The 19124-nt window shown below is 42.2% G+C and overlaps 1 protein-coding gene across 1 annotated transcript; it reads left to right on the top strand.

Annotated features, from left to right (window-relative positions):
• The first annotated feature begins 17074 nt into the window (after positions 1–17074).
• On the top strand, positions 17075–17878 carry LOC139181231 (histone H2B 1/2-like). The gene has a single exon (XM_070784135.1). It carries the CDS (start codon positions 17189–17191, stop codon positions 17678–17680), a length of 492 nt encoding a protein of 163 aa, XP_070640236.1. The 5' UTR covers positions 17075–17188; the 3' UTR covers positions 17681–17878.
• Positions 17879–19124: the final 1246 nt, after the last annotated feature.

Below are 19124 nucleotides of genomic sequence, written 5' to 3'. Positions count from 1 at the left end.
GAACCCCGATTCCAGTTGCTGCACCTGTGCTTCTGTCTTGATAGTCAGATTCTACTTCTAGCTCTGGTCCCTTTAAATTCTTTTGTACCCTTTTTGGCAGTCAGTGTGCAGTGCAGCTTCGAATGCCTCTGAATTATCTGTCGACTCTATCCTTTGTGCTTGTATGTGATTTCCCCACAGTGAACTTCATAATTGCACTCCATGGCATTGCTCCCTCTGTTTTTTTTGGTCCCAAAGTTCCATCTCAGTTTGCAGGATATTATTCAGTATATGTGCCTCCCAACAGGGATGCTAAGTGCTTTTCCTGAAAGTTGGAATTATAAAGACAGAGAGCCTTGGGAGAAGAGGTCACGTAGACTAGCCCCTTTGTCTCAGAAATGAGGAAATGAAAACAAAGGGTCTGACTTGATCTTCTAAGGTGTATAAGGGCTGGAATTTTAGATGGACTCTTCTTGCTTTTTGGAAAGTGCTTTTCAACTAAGGTCAGGGGACATGAAAGGCTGGGGTTGGATGGGGAGGGACAAGAGTCTCTTGCTAACACCCGCTTTGCTAAGCACATCACTTCTTTCATTGGGCATCAGCTCAGATATCTAATACCTGTTAATGAGCTGCAGCACAGAACTTCTGGTCTGGTTCTTGTCCTGAACAGAATTCACTGTTTTATGAACCAAGTACTTTTGGTGTTTGTGGTGAGCACAGGTGCTATGAACCGAATTGGCTCCCCTCCAAAAAATTAATATGTTGGAGCCCTAACCCCAAGTGTGACTGGATCAGGAGATAGGGTATTTAGGTAATTAATTGAGATGGGAGCAGGGGCATAATTGGATAGGACTGTGGCCATATGGAAGAGGAAGAGATACCAGATCTTTCCCCTGCATGTGAGGACCCAACAAGAAGATGACCACTAGTAATACAGAAAGAGAGGTTTCTCCAGAAACTGACACTGCTAGATCTTGATTTTGGCACTTCTATCCTCCAGAACTGTGAGAAAATGAACTTCTGTTGTTTATGCCGCCTAGTCTACAGTATTTTGTTATGCCAAGCCTAGCTGATTAATATAATCAGGAATATGTAAATAGATGAGCCCAGATCACTGCCCTAAAATGACACATTTATCACTTGAAATTTATAAGAACCAATCACCTACAATCCCACCAATTAGACATGTTAGCATTTAAGTGCCTAAGCATCCATACTGTGGTGTATTAATATTCACGTATTTTCTGACTAAAGGGGATTATGCTGTTGCTATTTGCAACCTGGAGTGTTACCTTACCACTCCCTTCTAAGAGGTGACAGTCTTGAATAATCAGTGGGTTTACAGGAAGTGAAAACTATGGTCTCTGCAATAGCATAAACGTTCCTAAGCATAAAGGGGGTTGGGGGGTCACTTCTGCTCAAATATCAGGGAGGTGACACAATCACAGGTCTTAGAGTTGTTGTTCAGTTGCTAAGTTGAGTCTGATTCCTTGTGACCCACGGACAGTAGCATGGTAGGCTCCTCTGTCCTCTACTATCTCCTAGAGTATGCTCCAATTCATGTCCATTGAGTCGGTGATGCCATCTAACCATCTCCATTCTCTGCCACCTCCTTCTCCTTTTGCCTTCAATCGTTCCCAGTATCAGGGTTTTTACCAATGATTCAGCTCTTCAGATCAGGTGGCCCAAGTATTGGAACTTCAGTTTCAGCACCAGTCCTTCCAATGAACATTCAGTGTTGATTTCATTTAGGATTGACTGGTTTGATCTTACAGTCTAAAGGACTCTCAAGAGTTTTCCCCAGCAGCACAGTTCGGAAGCATCAATTCTTTGGTGCTCAGCCTTCTTTATGGTCCAAATCTAACACCTGTACATGACTACTAGAAAATCCGTAGCTTTGACTAGACTGACCTTTGCTGACAACGTGATGTCTCTACTTTATAATGCACTGGAATGCAAAAGTAAGGGCTACATGGAGTAACAGGCAAATTTGGCCTTGGAGTACAAACGAAGCAGGTCAAAGGCTAACAGAGTTTTGCCAAGAGAATGCACTGGTCATACCAATCACACTCTTCCAACAACACAAGCGAAGACTCTACACATGGACATCACCAGACGGCCAATACTAAAATCAGGTTGATTATATTCTTTGCAGTCAAAGATGGAGAAGCTGTATACAGTCAGCATAAGCAAGACTGGGAGCTGACTGTGGCTCAAATCATGAGCTCCTTATTGCCAAATTCAGACTTAAATTGAAGAAAGTAGGGAAAACCACTAGACCATTCAGGTATGACCTAAATCAAATCCCTTACAAGTATACAGTAGAAGTGAAAAATAAATTCAAGGGATTAGATCTGATAGACAGAATGCCTGAAGAACTATGAACGGAAGTTTGTGACATTGAACAGGAGGCAGGGATCAAGACCATCCCCAAGAAAATGAAACGCAAAAAGGCTAAATGGTCGTCTGACGAGGCCTTACAAATAGCTGAGAAAAGAAGAGAAGCTAAAGGCTTCTCTTGGCAAAACTCTGTTAGCCTTTTCCATGCTTCATTTTGTACTCCAAAGCCAAACGTGCCTGTTACTCCAGGTATCTCTTGACTTCCTACTTTTGCATTCCAGTCTCCTAGGATGAAAAGGACATCTTTTGGGGGGGGTTATTTCTAAAAGGTCTCGTAGATCATTATAAAACCATTCAACTTCATCTTCTTAGGCATTAGTACTTGGAGCATAGACTGGGATGACTGTGATATCGAATGGTTTGTCTTGGAATGAACCGAGATCACTGTTGTTTTTGAAATTACACACAGGTACTGCATTTCAGACTCTTTTGTTGACTACGAGGGCTACTCCATTTAATTCAGATGACCCATAGTAGTAGATATAAGGGGCATCTGAATTAAATTCACCCATTCTTGTCCATTTTAATTCACCGATTCCTAAACGAATATGTTCACTCTTGGCATCTCCTGTTTGACCACTTACAATTTACCTAGATTCATGGACCTAACTTTTCAGGTTCCTGTGCAATATTGTTTTTTGCAGCATCAGACTTTTACTTTCACCACCAGACACATCCAAAACTGGGTGTCATTTCCACTTTGGCTCAGCCTCTTCGTTCTTTCTGGAGGTATGTTTCTGCTGTTCTCCAGTAGTATATTGGATTCCCTACTGACCTGGGGGTTTCATCTTTCAGTGTAATATCTTCTTGCCTTTTCATCCTGTTCGTGGGGTTCTCAAAGGAAGAGTGCTGAAGTGGTTCGCCATTTCCTTCTCCAGTGGACCGCATTTTGTCAAACACTCCACCTTGACCATCTATCTCGGGTGGCATCATATTATATCTCTGGAAATAAAATATGCTTTCCTTCACAATGTGGAACTATTAATATTTTGTTCGAAGCAAAATTAACGCTTCCTTGAAAGTTTAAGCAGATGCACCCTTGGAAGATTGCCATTTGGCAGATGGTAGCTCACTGATGACCTCCGTTTCTTGAGTTGTTGTTTAAGTCCTTGTTGGATCCATTTCTATAATTTGGCTCATTTCTATATGATTTTACATTCTTACATGTATAAATATTTTTGTATGTATTACCAAAGATTATTGAAAAGATTGTGTTTTTAAATTATTTCACATTTATTTGTATTTCTTCTGTCCCTAAGGAGGTTTCTCAGAGAATTAGGTGAATATATATTTCCACCCATAGATGTTCACCAGTTCTAGCTTTTGGAGTATTTTTAGAATCTAAGTATTATGAAGAAAACAATATTAAACTTGGTACATGATTAAGGAGGTGGAGACATGGTCAACCCATACTCTGAGGTGGGCAACCTAATAATGGGAGTATAACAACAATTGAAGTTTTCCTCAAGGAATAAGTGGTCCACGCCCACATAAGTCTTTCCAGACTGGGGGCCCTGTACCAGGAAGATGAGCCCCCAGAAGGCTTGGCTTTGTAGGTCAGTGAGGCTTACTTTCAGGAGAGCCAGAGGGCTGTGGGAAACAGAGACTCTACCTTTACAAGGTGCACAGAAAATCTTAACAAGCTTGGGAACCTAGGACAGAAACAGCAATTTGAAAGAAGCCTGGGTTAAACCCATCTGCTGATCTTGGAGAGGCTCCTGGAGAAGTAGAAGGCAGCTGGAGCTCACCATGGGGATATAGACATAGGTGGCAGCCATTTGGGGGAGCTGGTTCTACCACATGGACCCTGGCGCTAGAGCACCATTTTGTAATCCTCCTTCTAGCTTATTCGTGCTATAACCCAGACCTGACGAACATGCCTATCAGCACCAGTACTGGGATGCCTTAGGCCAAGCAAAAACCCAGGCAGAGATACAGACCCACCTTGAGACCCCTGAAGCCTGTAGTTACCCTGGAACCCAGCTTTGGCCATCCCAGGACCTGGCCCCACATACCAGTAGTCTAGAACCAGCTGCAGCACCAACCTCACCCATCAAGGGGTAGGCACCGTCCCATCATACTCTGGACCCGAGTCCAGCTTACCGGTGGGTTGAAACACCAGGTCCAGGACACTCAGGGCTATGCAGCCCATGTTCCCAGGACCCATCTCCATCTATCAGAGAGTTTGTGCTAGTCCTGGGAATCCCTGGGCCTCACCCTCCCCACAAGCAGGCCAAGACACAAGCTCTGTGACCCATGGGCCCTGCAGCCAGAGACCCCAGGACTCACCTCTACCTTTCAGGGTGGTACCACCACCCACCAGTGGGGAGACACCAGCCCCAGAACCATCAGAGCCGTTCATCCTGCCATATCAGGACCCATCCCACAACAAAGCTGGCTGGTGCCTGCCCCAGGACCCCGAGGATAACTTGGGCTGCTCAGCCAGTGCTGAGGACTAGAATTTGGCTGTACCTACTACCTATGGGCTGAGACCAGCTTCAGGACACCCCCAGGCCATGATTCCTCCCACCAGCAAGTGAATACCGCATCTAGGACACCCAGGCCTATAGCTACACACTCCAGAGCTCCTCGGGATCATTGGAGTACAGATTTAGGATAAATGAGTCCCCTTGTCAGGGTTATTATTTATTATGTTTGTGGAATACTAGAAAAATCATTTTTTATATTCACTTACTTGGCTGCATCAGGTCTTAGTTGTGGCATGCAGGATCTAGTTCCCCAATCCGGGACTGAACCCAGGACCCCTCACTGGGAGTGCAGAGTCTCAGCCACTGGACTACCAGGGACATCCCCTAGAAAAATCTGAAGAAAGAATTAGAAAAAGTGATATGGTTCGCAGTGATATCAGGAAAAACTTCCATCAAATCAACTGCAATTAAATTTTTCTGGATGGGACCTTGACATGGTCTTAAACAAGCAGAATAGAGTTTGGGGAGTGAAAAGCTCACTGCAGCGCCATCACAGATTCAAAACGGGACTGTGGACCCATAAGAAAACTAGCGTTTTACAAAATGACATAATTTCTGTTGTGTTCATTGTTGCTGCTTCAGTATCTCAGTGTCTGGCCGTATGATATACAAATATTTTTCAGAACTTTTCTGGCATGCTGGTCAGAAATATAAACTATGTGTGAATTCCTGTGAATGAACTAGGATTTTTTTTTTTTTTTTTTTTGGTGCTAGGTGTGTTTTCCATTTAGTGAATCCAATAACCAAATACAGGCATTAATAAACCGGTGCTACAACTGCACCATACCTACGGGCCATGAAGCAGAAATGCAAGGGTGAGTGACACACATGACCTCTAGGAAGGAGGGAGGGCAAATGGGGTTTGATGGTAAAGGCCTGGAGGGGAAATGAGAATATGTTGTTTTTCACTTGAGAGGGTGATTGAGGAACGCAGACACCTAAAGACTAGTCATGATCTAACAGTGTTAGCTACTGAAAATTCAAATTAGAGCAAGGGCTTTACAGCTTAAATAAGAAACTATAAGTTCCAACCTTAGGAAAATAGTGTTAATTCGACAAGCATACCCCATTCAAACTTTTTTCAACATTGTCTGTATTATAGAATACATTGTAAAGTGTGTTCATTGAAACACTTTACAGAAATAGCTGAATTTCAAAGTTCAAGAAATAATTCCTGTTTCAGCCTTTCTGGTGATCTCTAGGGTCATTATCATTTTATTTACCTCTTTTATTCTCTAACTCTCTAAGAGATAGGGTAACAATAATCCAGAATTTTTATGCGGGAAATGGTGAAAAAGTAAAGTGAAAAAACTGATAAGAAAAATCAAAGTGACCTCAATCAAACTTCTTTCAACATACCGCATATTCAGAATTATGTAATATAACATAAATGAGAAACCAAAAATAGTACAAAAATATCCGTTTACTTCTCCAGATCCCTGAATTCTGAACTTACTATTCCTATATGCTCAGATTTATCCAATTCTAATTTTTCACCTTCTATTTCTTACCACATTTAAAAGAAAATCCACTGGGGTCAGTAGATTGGCTTAACTGTGTGCAGGCTTGCAGACCCAAGTTTGGTTTGGTAACAATTTTGGTAACCCAGATTGGACAGCAACCCTGAGTGTGCATCTCATCCACGGCACATCAACATCTGTTCAATGACAAGCCCTTGGGTCTGCCTCACAGACAAAGGTACTCAAGCAGCTGCTGGATAGGATCCAAAAGCAGCCTAGATCTAGATTCAACCTTCTGTTGGACGGAGCCCTTTCCTGATAGAGCTGGATTGCAAGCTCTAGTGTATCCAAAACCTAACACGGGTTCACTGGTGAGTGGGGCTGGGTCCTGGCACAGCTGGCTGAGGAGGCCAAGGTATCTCAGAGCTGGTGCTGACCTGCTGGTGGGTGGGACTGAGGCCCAGGCTGTCCTAGGGCTACTAGCAGCTCCATGGTGGGCAGAGCTGGGTCCTGGGGCTCTGGCTGCAGGACCCTGGGTGTCCCAGGTCTAGTGCCTGTGCTCTCATGTGTGGGACAGATCCTAGGCACTCTGGTGGACAGGCTTGTGTCCAGTGGCACCTGTGGGCTCAGGGCATCATAAGGCAGACTGGATGCTGGTGGATGGGCCTGTGTCTCTGCCTGGCCAGTTACCTGCTGTGAGACATTCAATCCTGGTGCCTGTAGGCTGGTGGTCAGGATCAAGGTTCGGTCCTGAGGCTTATAAGCCAGGGGGAAGATGTCAAAATGATACTTGCCAGCACCAGTGTCCATGTGGTAGAAAAAGCTTTCCAAAATTGCTTCCACCAGTATCTATGTCCCCAGAGTGAGCTCCAGTTTCTCCCTACGTCTCCAGGAGACACTCCAAGATCAGTAGGTGAGTCTGACTCGGGCTCCTTTCAAATGACTGCTTCTGGGCTTCCCTGGTGGCTCAGAGGTTAAAGCGTCTACCTGTAGTGTGGGAGACCTGGGTTCGATCCCTGGGTTGGGAAGATCCCCTGGAGAAGGAAATGGCAACCCACTCCAGTATTCTTGCCTGGAGAATCCCATGGATGGAGGAGCCTGGTGGGCTACAGTCCACGGGGTCGCAAAGATGAGTGAGTGACTTTAAACATAAACATGTCCTGTCTCTATTTTATTGATTTCTTCTCTGATCTTTATTATTTCCTTCCTTCTGCTGACCTTGGGCTTGGCTTGTTCTTTTTCTAATTCCTTTAGATGGTAGGTTAGGTTCCTTATTGGAGATGTTCCTTGGTTTTTGAGGTAGGCCTGTATGACTATAAGCTTTCCTGTTAGAACTGCTTTTGCCGCATCCCATAGGTTTTGGAAAGATGTGTGTTTATTTTCATTTGTCTCCAGGTGTTTTCTAACTTCCTCTTTGATTTCTTCACTGATCCGTTGGTTTTTTCCTATCATATTCTTTTCTCTGCATGTGTTTGTGGCTTTTTCTTTTTCTTTATGTAATTATTTTCTAATTTCATACAGTGTGGTTGCAGAAAATGCTTGGTGCAATTCCTGTTCTCTTAAGTTTGTCGAGACTTGGGTTTTCTGTGGCATAGCATGTGGTGTATTCTGGACGATGTTCCACGTGCACTTATAAAGAATGTGTGCTCTGCTGCTTTTGGATGGAATGCTGTGTTTATTACATCCAACTGGAATAACATGACATTGAAGGCCACTGCGGTCTCCTTCTATCTAAATTATCTGTCTATTGCTGTAAGTGGGATGTTAAATTTCCCTAACATTATTGTACTCTTATACATTTCTTCCAAGAAATTTTAAACAGCAGATGATACACTGCTGGATGGTGAACTGTTGTGTTAGAAAATAGATGAAAGAAATTATATAGAATACCTCATAGAAAGGTAAATGAAGTAAAAGATTAAAGAGATGCCAAGAGATTAAGAAATGGACTAAGGAGCAATTAAGTGAATCTGGTAGGCATGCCAGAAGTGGTAACCTGACTAAGTTTTAGAATAATAATATTCACAGAGAAAGAGTTGATGCTTTTCCAGAATTTAGGGAGGCTATGTTTCCATAGATTCAGGAAGCACACCTGGACACATCATAGTAAAGCTACAGACAAAGTTAGCATATAGATTATAATAGCAAACAAAAAGCCACATTGTCTACAGAGCCATGCCAAAGACTGTGACAGCAAATCTCCTTTCATAAACAAATGGTAGCCGAAAGCAAGTAGTGAGAGCCACCCACGTAATGTTGCATTCGTAGCCCAAGTATCACGATAAGGCTCTGATAGACTCGAAGATGGACCACTCAGAACACCACGACAAGGACAGACCTACTGCCAGTCCTTAGTCATAAGCCACTTCAGGTGTACCTCAGCCGCACAGAGTTGCTTTGTCCAATGCCTTGTACTTGTAGAGTTGGCCCACTTCCAAGGACTGATCAAGGAGGCGTTACAAAGATCTGACTATGTTGGGCCAGTGTGAAGTGACTTTAATGGCTCATTTTACCTTCAGAATTCAGCACGGGGTCAGAAAATAATTTTGTAGAGTCTGCATTAGATATGCATGTCTTCCTCTGCCCACAGTGGTCTTCTTCCCATCCTTTCCTTGGGCATTGAGAGTGCATAAATGTCCTGCACACTAAACACCTTATCATCCTTACAACTTAATTCAGAGAAAAAGACATTGGAGACAATGTGAAAAATCATGATATTTACACCAATAAACACTATTATTAGGGAAATTAAGTAAATACTCTTGTTTAGGCTTCAGAGACACAGCAGAACAGGCCTCTGACTTTGCTTCTGACAAACCTGGACACTGCCCTGACTACTGCTGTGGGTGTCAGCCACTTCTGCTGTGAGTGTGGAAGAGAAACACAATTGATAGATAGGAAGTGGACCTTGGAATTTGTTAAGTACCTGGAGGAGGTCTGGCCAACCATTCCAGGATATAGCAACTTTCCGAACTTTGCAGAACAAAGCAAACGGTATTGGAAAAAATTAACATCATACCACAGCTGCAGTTTTGCTTACAGATTGAAGATGATAGTCAGTTTGTGGCCTGGGATTATAAGCAGGGAACCCAGAACTGCATTCTCTGAAGTCTCATCCATGGAGTGGACGGGCTACCTGGGACCTTTTCCCGATTGGGGCTCCAGATGTGCTGTGTCACGTGGCTTCCCAGAGTTGTTTAAGTCTGACTGTTGTGCAAAATCCAGTTTGGCGATATATCCTCTGCTCTATTTCTCTCTCTTTTTTAATGTTAGTATATCGCAAGTAAGTTAGATAATTCTCTAATCAATACTTGTATTGTTTATTTGTATGTAATGAGTGGCTCATTTTGTTCACAAATCCTTTGAAAGTGAAAGGATGAAAGGAGATGAAAAGTGAAAACTTTTGATAAAACAACTATGGTAAAGGAACTCCTAAGAAATGTTTGTCACTTCTGGTAGGCCGAGGAGACGTATTTTCTTAGTCCATTTCTTAGGTTTCTTGACCTCCATTTAATTCTTTTTTTCTCATTATGAAGTATTTTGTAGTATTTCTTTCATCTATCTTCTAGATCATATATTCTCTCTCCATTTCTCTCTCAGCTGTTTAAAATTTCTTTACTCTTCTGTTATGATGTTCAGTACTAGAAAGCTTATTTGCTTTCTGATAATTAGCTATTTATTACTCATGTTTTATAATATCTTATCATCTATTTAAATATGTTAGGTATGTTTCTTATACTTCATATCTGATTATTAGTCTTTACAGGTTTCCGTCTTGGTTTATTGTTTATACTGATGCTGTCATTTTGGAGGGGGAAGTTGTATTTGTTTCAGTTCAGTTCAGTTCAGTCGCTGAGTCCTGTCCGACTCTTTGCGACCGCGGGGCTTTAATTGTAGGAATACTTGTAGAAGCCTCAATTAGGGTTAAGCTCCTCTAGACACAATTAGATTGGCATTTGCCATACATGTGCAAACAGAGATTACTTGGGCCATGCTGATAGTATTACTGAGAATACCAAAGCTACCTCAGGGCACTCTTTTGGTTACAAATTCTTTAGCAACATTTTATTCCTCACCCATAGCTAAGGACAAAAATTAGAATTTTCTTTGGTCCTTCCTTTCTTATGAGAAAGAAAGTCCAGTTTTTCCACTATGGGTATAGTCAATTAATCATTTAGAATTATGTGTGTGTCGGCTGTCTATTGATTTGAGCCACTTTTCAAGCACATCTGAGTATTTAAAATCCTGTTTAACATAACTTGCTATATTACAATTTATAATGGGAAGATTTTAAATTTTTTAACACAATTTCCAAATGTTAAAAGTAAATATCTGTTAAAAATATGAACCATCCTAAGACCACTCAGTGATAAGCACCTGATACCTAAGCTGCACTGCAAAGTTCCAGGCAACCTTCACACACACACCTGGTGCTGAAAGGGGCCTCTTTTCTTGTGGGGAGGTCTAGCAGGACAGACTAACCCTTTCCATGGTAGCTCTATGTCCTCAAACAGCAAGGCAGAAGGACATTCCTTCTTAAACCTTAGGCTGGTAAGTTGCCTAATACAATTTCCACCATTTTTACTCATTGCTCAAAATAACCAAAGGCTTCATCAGCTCAAGAGGACGGGGAAACAGACAAGACTTCTTATTGGAAGGAGTACTCAGGGACGAGCAATATTCCTGAATCTAATAGCCACTGAAATCAAAGTCAAGCTTCTTGAGATATTTTTGGGTGTCACACACAGGGTAAGGCTATAGAAATAAGTGTTTTGTTCACTATACTATGGTGATTTCTTTGGATTGGTTTACTTTACTTACTACTAGGAGAGGGACACCTACTATTTAGTGGAATCTTACACTGCATGCCACAGCTTTCACACTAAAGTGAACTGAAATTTCTAACCATTATAGACATCCTCTCCCACTTGTAGGGCCATTTATGTAGACAAAGAAACACGCAGGTAGACAGCAAGGAGAATGTAAGTACAGATTTCTTGGTGAAAGGAACTCAGACAGACCTGGCCTGAATAACTAGTTTTTCTGATTTAGGAACACAGAGTTTTCTCATATACCTCATGGCCCTCTTCTTTTTGGGTCCTCTAGCATCTGATATTTATTTGTAATCCGCCTTCTCAATTGTGAAAAGTGCATATCCACAGAGCTATAAATTGGGCAGTTTTGAGGAAAAAAATCAGGGAGAGGGAAAAGCATAAAAAGCTGCCCTTGCATGATGTTGGAGTTTGGTTAAGGGAAACACTTTATTATATGTTTTTCACTTGAATTATTTTCCACAGGGAGATTTGAGATCATTGGAGGTTATTCTTTTATATCGTGATATTTCCTACCAAGCAGGCTCATCAAGAGAAGCATGGTTTCTGTAATCCTCTGATAGAATCACTCAAAGGCAAAACCATGCATAATAATGGATCAGACACTGAAGTGAGATTCAGGAAATTACCTGGATCCTGGTGTCAGTTCTAATTCAGTAGCTATGTGGCTCTGGGTAATGCTCGTCACCTACCAGACTATGGTAAAGGACTCGAGTTTTCAGACAGTTATATTACACGGATATATTACATAAGCCAGTCGATTTACTTCCACAAGTACAGTAACCTTGCATGTTACTCCTACTTAAAACAAACTTCCCTCAGGTGCATGACAAAATACCTGCTCAAGCATCAGGCTCACCACGCTATATGACTTCTGCTTATCTTCACTTCTCAAAGATTGATGAATTTCACAATGCCTCTGTATAGAGGAATACTGCAGTTATTTCTGCAATATTTTGAACTGAACAAGTTTCAGCTCTCGTTTATGTTTTACAATAAATTCTATCATACAGATTATGTGGAAAAACATTTGAACTCTTTCCTTAGGGTTGAAACTTATAGTATGTTATTTAAGTAGTAAAACCCTTGTCCTAATTTGTGCTTGCAGTAGCCAGCACCGCTAGGTCATGATTATTCTTTAGGTGCCTGTTTTCTTCAATCACCCTGTGAAGTGAGCAATTATATATGCTCATTTCCCCTCTCGGTCTTCAGCATTGAACCCCATTTCTCTCCCTCCTTCCTAGGTGTCAAGTGCCAATCACCCATGCACTTCTGTCTTCATGGACTACATGATGCAGTTGTAAAACCGGTTTCCTAATGCCTGTATTTGATTATTGGATTCACTAAATGTGAAACACACCTAGACCAATAAAAATATGCTAGTGGGTTAGGTTTGCTGACAGGAATTCTCACATAATAACAGTGTATAAGAACTGAGTGGAAAAACATTTGTATGTCATATGGGTAAGCACTGGGATATTGAAAGCAGCAACAATGAGCACAATAGAAATGAAATGATTCTGTGAAATAATGTCTTTTTCCCATGGGCCCACAGTTCTCTTTTCAAAAATGCAATGGCTCTGAAATGAGCTTTTCATTTCCAAAATTACATTCAGGTTGTCTACAATCATCTCACGGTCCCACCTAGAGATATTTTCTTGCCATTGCTTTGGTGGAAGAATTTCCTGGTCTCCTTGGGAATCACATTCTTTTTTAAAAGTTCTCTCCTAAGATTTCTCTACTTTTCCACAAAATGCTAAATAATGTTCTTGATAATTGGACTCACGTTTCCTAAATATTTACTGCAGTGACCAAAGAGAGCCCTGGAGGTATAACAGCCCATCAGAGTTCTTCTGTATTGGACCAAAAGATACAGACCTTCATTGCCCCTTCTTGAAAAGGCACTGTCCACTTCATACCTGTACTACTCAGGGAGGCTCTCTCTAGTACCTTGCCACAGGACCCAAATTCTTTTTCTTTATCTCATGAGGTTCTGCCAGTTTAAAGAAAGCTTTTTGTTTTTTCTGTCATGTACAGCCCTGTCCTTTTCCTGAAGGGCTCAGGAAAAGTTGGATTTCATGGAGTATCAGAATTTCATGTCAATGTTTGGCTGAGAGTGGTGTATTTACAGGTTCTTATATCCTGCTACTGCTGCTGCTAAGTCGCGTCAGGCGTGTCCGACTCTGTGCCACCCCACAGACGGCAGCCCACTAGGCTCCTCTGTCCCTGGGATTCTCCAGGCAAGAGTCCTGGAGCGGGTTGCCATTTCCTTCTCCAGTGCATGAAAGTGAAAAGTGAAAGTGAAGCCGCTCAGTCGTGTCCGACTCTTCGCGACCCATGGACTGCAGCCTACCAGCTCCTCCGTCCATGAGATTTCCCAGGCAAGAGCACTGGAGTGGGGTGCCATTGCCTTCTCCTCTTATATCCTACCCAATAGGAAATAATTACAACGGTAGGTGTACAGAATCCTTTGTAACAATTGAAAATGACACACTATCTTCCCGCTCACAGAGAGAAAAAGAAATAAAATACTAAAATGAAATTACTAAACATTCACAGAATTGTGAAAATGACTGTGGTGGGGCCACCTTGTTTCTCATAAGTGGTCACCAGTGTTCTCTTAATAAGATGGAAGAGGCAGGAAATACTCCCATGTTTAGTTCAAAATACATATCTCCTATGGGTTGAATTTGTGCCTCTAAGATTAATGTATCTATGCCATAAACACTCATATTGGTATGTGATCATATTTGGAGATGAGTATTTACCAAGTAAACAAGTTCAAATATGTTCATTAGAGTAGGTCTTAATCTAAAGGAGTTATATCCATATAATAAGGGAAAATCAGACATAAGACACATACACATAGGAAAGAAAATGTGGACAGGTATAGGGGGATTTCGGTTATCTGCAGGCCAAGGAGAGGCTTCACACCTTGCATAAGATCAACTCAGATGAAACCTTGATTTGGACTTAGAACCTCCACAAGTATGAGACAGTAAATGAATGCTGTTTTAGTGACCTAATCACTAGCATTTTGTACAGGAGCTCTAGAATACTTGAGAAAGAGTTGAAAGTGTTAATTGCTCAGTCACGTTCGACTCTTTGTGACTCCATGGATTGTAGCCTACCAGGCTCCTCTGTCCATGGAATTTTCCACTCAAGAATACCGGAGGGGGTTTCCATTTCCTACTCCAGGGAATCTTCCAGACCCAGGGATTAAACCTAGGTCTCCTGCATTGTGGTGGATTCTTTACTACCAGGCCATTTCCTAATACTTATATATAAATGACCTTGATTAGTTTTATAAGACCAACTATAAAGTAGATAATCGTGCTTGTTACCCTATTTGTCAAAGTAGATAAATAATCAAACTTGTTGCCTGCTGTCACCAGACCTGAACACCCCAGGAAGACAGTTATTGGTTCAGTCAGGAAAACCTCACTGTAGAGTGGTTCAGTGACTGTGGCTACCAGTTTGAGTCCCTCCTTGGGTGACATGGAGTCAACATGAACTTTTTAGCTTCTCTGACTGGATGAATGCTCTCACCATCCCTATAACGTTAAGTTGCAAATCATGAAGGTTTTCCACTTCAAAAACAAAAGAATGAGGGCTGAAAAAGAATGACATTAGATCATCTGAACGAGTTAGGGTAGAAACTTGTGATTCTAGGAAGTGTGAAATGGGTTTTTTTTCCCCTGAATTTTCTGTTGCATGTAACTTCTATGCTGTGTCGGAGTCCTTTTTTTATGTGAATCCATAAACAGTGGTACTGTTGAGAAGGTTTCTGAATGGAGTATGCCTATCCTATCAACACCGTCATTTGTGAGTTGAGACCGGCAATTGTTATTTAAGCCATGAAGCCATTTCCCTTATTTTGCTTTTACAGTGAACCACAACATTGCAAGGTGATTGCTCACTGGGCTCTCTTATTTCCTCAATCATCAACTGAAGTGAATAATTACTAGTGTTCCTCCTCCTTCCAATCTTCAACATCAAACTCTGTTTTTCCCAACTCCATCCTAGATTTCCTGTGTATCAGAGACTTTTGAGGTCTCAGTTATCCCCTCAAAACGCAATTGTGGTTATTTTCAGTGTTGTTTTTTTTTTTTTTTTTTCGTATAACTGATGTGTTCATTTAATTTCTGAATTTACAAATGTGAAAGAAACACAGCTCATTAAAATATCTAATGGATTCTTAAAATACAATATATGTATTATATTTAGGTCTTTAGTCAATTTTAAGTTTATTTTTGTATATGCTGCTAGAGAATGTTCTAATTTTACTTTATTGAATGTAGTTATCCAGTTATCCAAGCACCACTTATTGAAGAGACTGTTTTCTCTCCATTTGTACATTCTTGCCTTTTTAAATTGTAGATTAATTGATCATGGACTGCAGGGATATCCAACCAGTCAATCCTAAAGGAAATCAGTCCTGAATATTCATTGGAAGGACTGATGCTGAAGCTGAAACTCCAATACTTTTGACATGATGTGAAGAACTGACTCCTTGGAAAAGACCCTGGTGCTGGGAAAGATTGAAGGCAGGAGAGAAAGGGACGACAGAGGATGAAATGGTTGGATGGCATCACCGACTTGATGGACATGAGTTTGAGTAAGTTCTGAGAGTTGGTGATGGACAGGCAAGCCTGGCATGCTGTAGTCCATGGGGTCACACATGACTGAGAGACTGAACTGAACTGAATTGACCACAAGCCCATAGGTTTACTTCTGGGCTCTCCTGTTCTACGGATCCATGTGTCTATTTTTGTGCCAGTATTACACTGATTGGATTACTGTAGTTTTCTGTTATAGTCTGAAATCAGGGAACCTGATTCCTCTAGTTCTGGCCTTCTTCCTTAAGATTGTTTTGGCATTTCAGGGTCTTTCATCTTTCCATACAAAATTTAAATTTGTTTGTTTTAGTTCTGTGGAAAATGCCCTGGTATTTTCATAGGAATTGCATTGAATATGTGGATTGCCTTTGACAGCATGGTTTTTTAAAGAATATCAATTCTTCCAATCCATAAACAAGGTAGGCCTTTCCCTCTGTTTGTATTAGCTTCAATTTCTTTGATCAGGGTCTTATTCTTTCTAAGTACAGGTCTTTCACCACCTTAGGTACGTTTATTCCTAGCTGTTTTCTCTCTCTCTCTTTTTATTCTTTTTCTCTCACTCTGGTGGTTTTTCAGCAATAAGAGTGATCATTTTTTGAGAAATAACCACTATAAATCATTAATCAATTCCAGATTGTGTGGTATTTGGGGGACCTAAATAATGTTTAAGAAAACAATTTAAAATTTGCAAAATGTTAAATAGTCTTAGTAAGTATTCCTATTTCCGTTTGTGTTCTGTATTTGGCAAATGGGATTTTGCCATTCTCTTCATAGTGATCATTGGCTTTGATAAGTTTTGGAGATAATAGCTGGTCAACTAATTGCTATGATTTTCAGGAGCACTCTGCTGAGGAAGTCAGGAGTTTCTGCTCATGGGACTGTAGGTCAATCAGAAGGAAAAGATTCTGTGTTGGAGTAAAATGTCTACCAAGTGACCTGAGTCACTCTGATGTCTGAAAGAGTTTGAGTTATGGAGGTCAGTCAGACTCTTTCAGGAAGCTCTAAGTGATTATTACATTTTTCAACTTAGATGGCTTTGGTGACATCTTTGAAACTTCTCATGCATCAATAGTAGACATAAATCAGCTGAGGTGAATAGATGACTGTCTCCTTCATGGGGCAGTGTTCAAAGATTTTTCTGGTGGAAGTCACGCAAAGTTTAAAGATACCACTGAGTTTGACTGACTGTGTGGTTAAACTTGGGGGAGGGGCGGTGGGAGTTGGGGGTGGAGCATCCAGTGTCACGTGACATGGGCTGCCATAGTAACAGGCCTCCTGTCTTGCATTTTATCCAATCAGATATGGACAGTGTTTGTGACTTCAGAGAGAGCAGGGCTTATAAACTCCGCAAACTGCCTTCAACCCCCGCATGTCCTTTCCTCTGAGTAGTGGGGACTGGTGGCTCCGACATGGCTCAACCATCCTCTGACAACTCTGAGGAAGACCCTGGCACCAACGAAGCCGGAACCTCCAAAACAGAGCCCTCTGAAACGGAGCCCTCTGAAACAGAGACCTCAGAATCGGAGCCCTCCGAACCGGAGCCCTATGACGCTAAGCCAAAGAAGGCGAAACGGAAGACAGCTAAGGGCCGCCGCCACCGCCGCCGCTGCCATCAGGACAACTTTGCAAGCTTCGCCACCTATTTCCGCAGGGTGCTGAAGCAAGTGCACACAGGCCTGAGTCTCTCTCACGAGGCCATGAACGTCATGCATTCGTTCGTGAAGCATATGTTTGAGCAGATCGCCGAAGAGGCCGGGAGCCTGGCCCACTCCAGCAAGCACTGCACCATCACGAGTGGAGAGATCCAGAGAGCCGTGCGTCTTCTCTTGCCTGGGGAGATCGGCAAGCACGCAGTGTCCGAGGCCACCAAGTCGGTCATCAGATACAACACCCGCAGATGAACTGCCTCATGACCACCGCAGCATCGCAAACCAAAGACTCTTATCAGAACCACTCGAAGGGAAAAGACCTGTAGTGATAAAGAGCCACGTCCATCCACTCTGGGTTCTTTACGTATGCCCTACAATCCATCTTTAAAACATTTCCATCCAAAGGAAAACGTTAAAAACCTCATCAAGTTTGCTTCAATAACAGTTGGTTGTGCCATTTGTTCGATGGAAAACCGTGTACTATTTTCTTAACGTATTGCAACTCGTCACTTTTCTAAATGGTTATTTCTATTCGTGGTTTCTCAGTCAGCGATTTTAAGGATCTTTATGGTCAAAATTCTATCCCTAAAAGTTTCATTGGCCTTTTTCATTTTCATTCTCCCACCTATATTTAGGTATCATCCAGGGATTTTTATATGGGGTATGCTGCTGCTGCTACTGCTGCTAAGTCGCTTCAGTCGTGTCCGACTCTGTGCGACCCCACAGACGGCAGCCCACCAGGCTCCCCCATCCCTGGGATTCTCCAGGCAAGAACACTGGAGTGGGTTGCCGTTTCCTTCTCCAGTGCATGAAAGTGAAAAGTGAAAGTGAAGTCGCTCAGTCGTGTCCAACTCTTAGGGATCCCATGGACCGCAGCCCAGGCTCCTCCGTCCATTGGATTTGCAACCAATAAAGAGCAGTGTGTGCTTCCCAGGCGGCTCAGCGGTAAAGAATCTGCCTACAATGCAGGAGTTGCAGGAATGGCAGGTTCGATCCCTGGGTCAGAAAGATCCCCTGGAAGAGGGCCTGGCAACCCACTCCAGTATTCTTGCCTGGAAAATCCCACGGACAGAGGAGCCTGGTGGGCTACAATCCATAGGGTCTGAAAGAGTCAGAAACGACTCCAACGACCTAGCATGCTGGCATCCATTTCTTGGGGCTTCGCAGTTGGCATCAGTGGTGAAAAAAAAAAAAAAAAACCTACCTGCAGTGCAGGAGACACAGGAGCCCCGGGTTTGATCCCTAGGTGGAGAAGGTTCCCCGGAGGAGGGCATGGAAACCCACTCCAGTATTCTTGCATGGATAAGCCCCATGAACAGAGGACCCTAGTGGGCTACAGTCCATGGGGTCGCAAAGAGTCCGACATGACTCAAGAGGCTTAGCACATACAGATGCATCCATTTCGTGTTGTGGGACATGTCTCTAGCTCTTTGCATCAGTAAAAGAGGAGGATGTTCAGCAATTAAGAGAAATAGGATGACTCCTTCTTCTACCTCAAGTATTTGACTGCTAATGCTTAAGAAAATACTTACTGAATTTAATGTCCATTGTGTTTTCTTCTTGGTGCATTGACATTTTTTTCCCTATAGGTATATTGCTGAATCTCAAAGTAGTTGGTGATTTTCCTATTCCTTTTTTTAAAAGATTGATTTCAAGCTTACTACATCCTTGGAGAGAGAGAAAGCACTCTGCGATT

This window comes from Bos indicus, chromosome X (assembly GCF_029378745.1).
Source record: "Bos indicus isolate NIAB-ARS_2022 breed Sahiwal x Tharparkar chromosome X, NIAB-ARS_B.indTharparkar_mat_pri_1.0, whole genome shotgun sequence".
Lineage (NCBI taxonomy): Eukaryota > Metazoa > Chordata > Mammalia > Artiodactyla > Bovidae > Bos > Bos indicus.
Note: the sequence above shows the minus strand (reverse complement) of the source record. Positions and strands in the feature narration are given on the sequence as shown.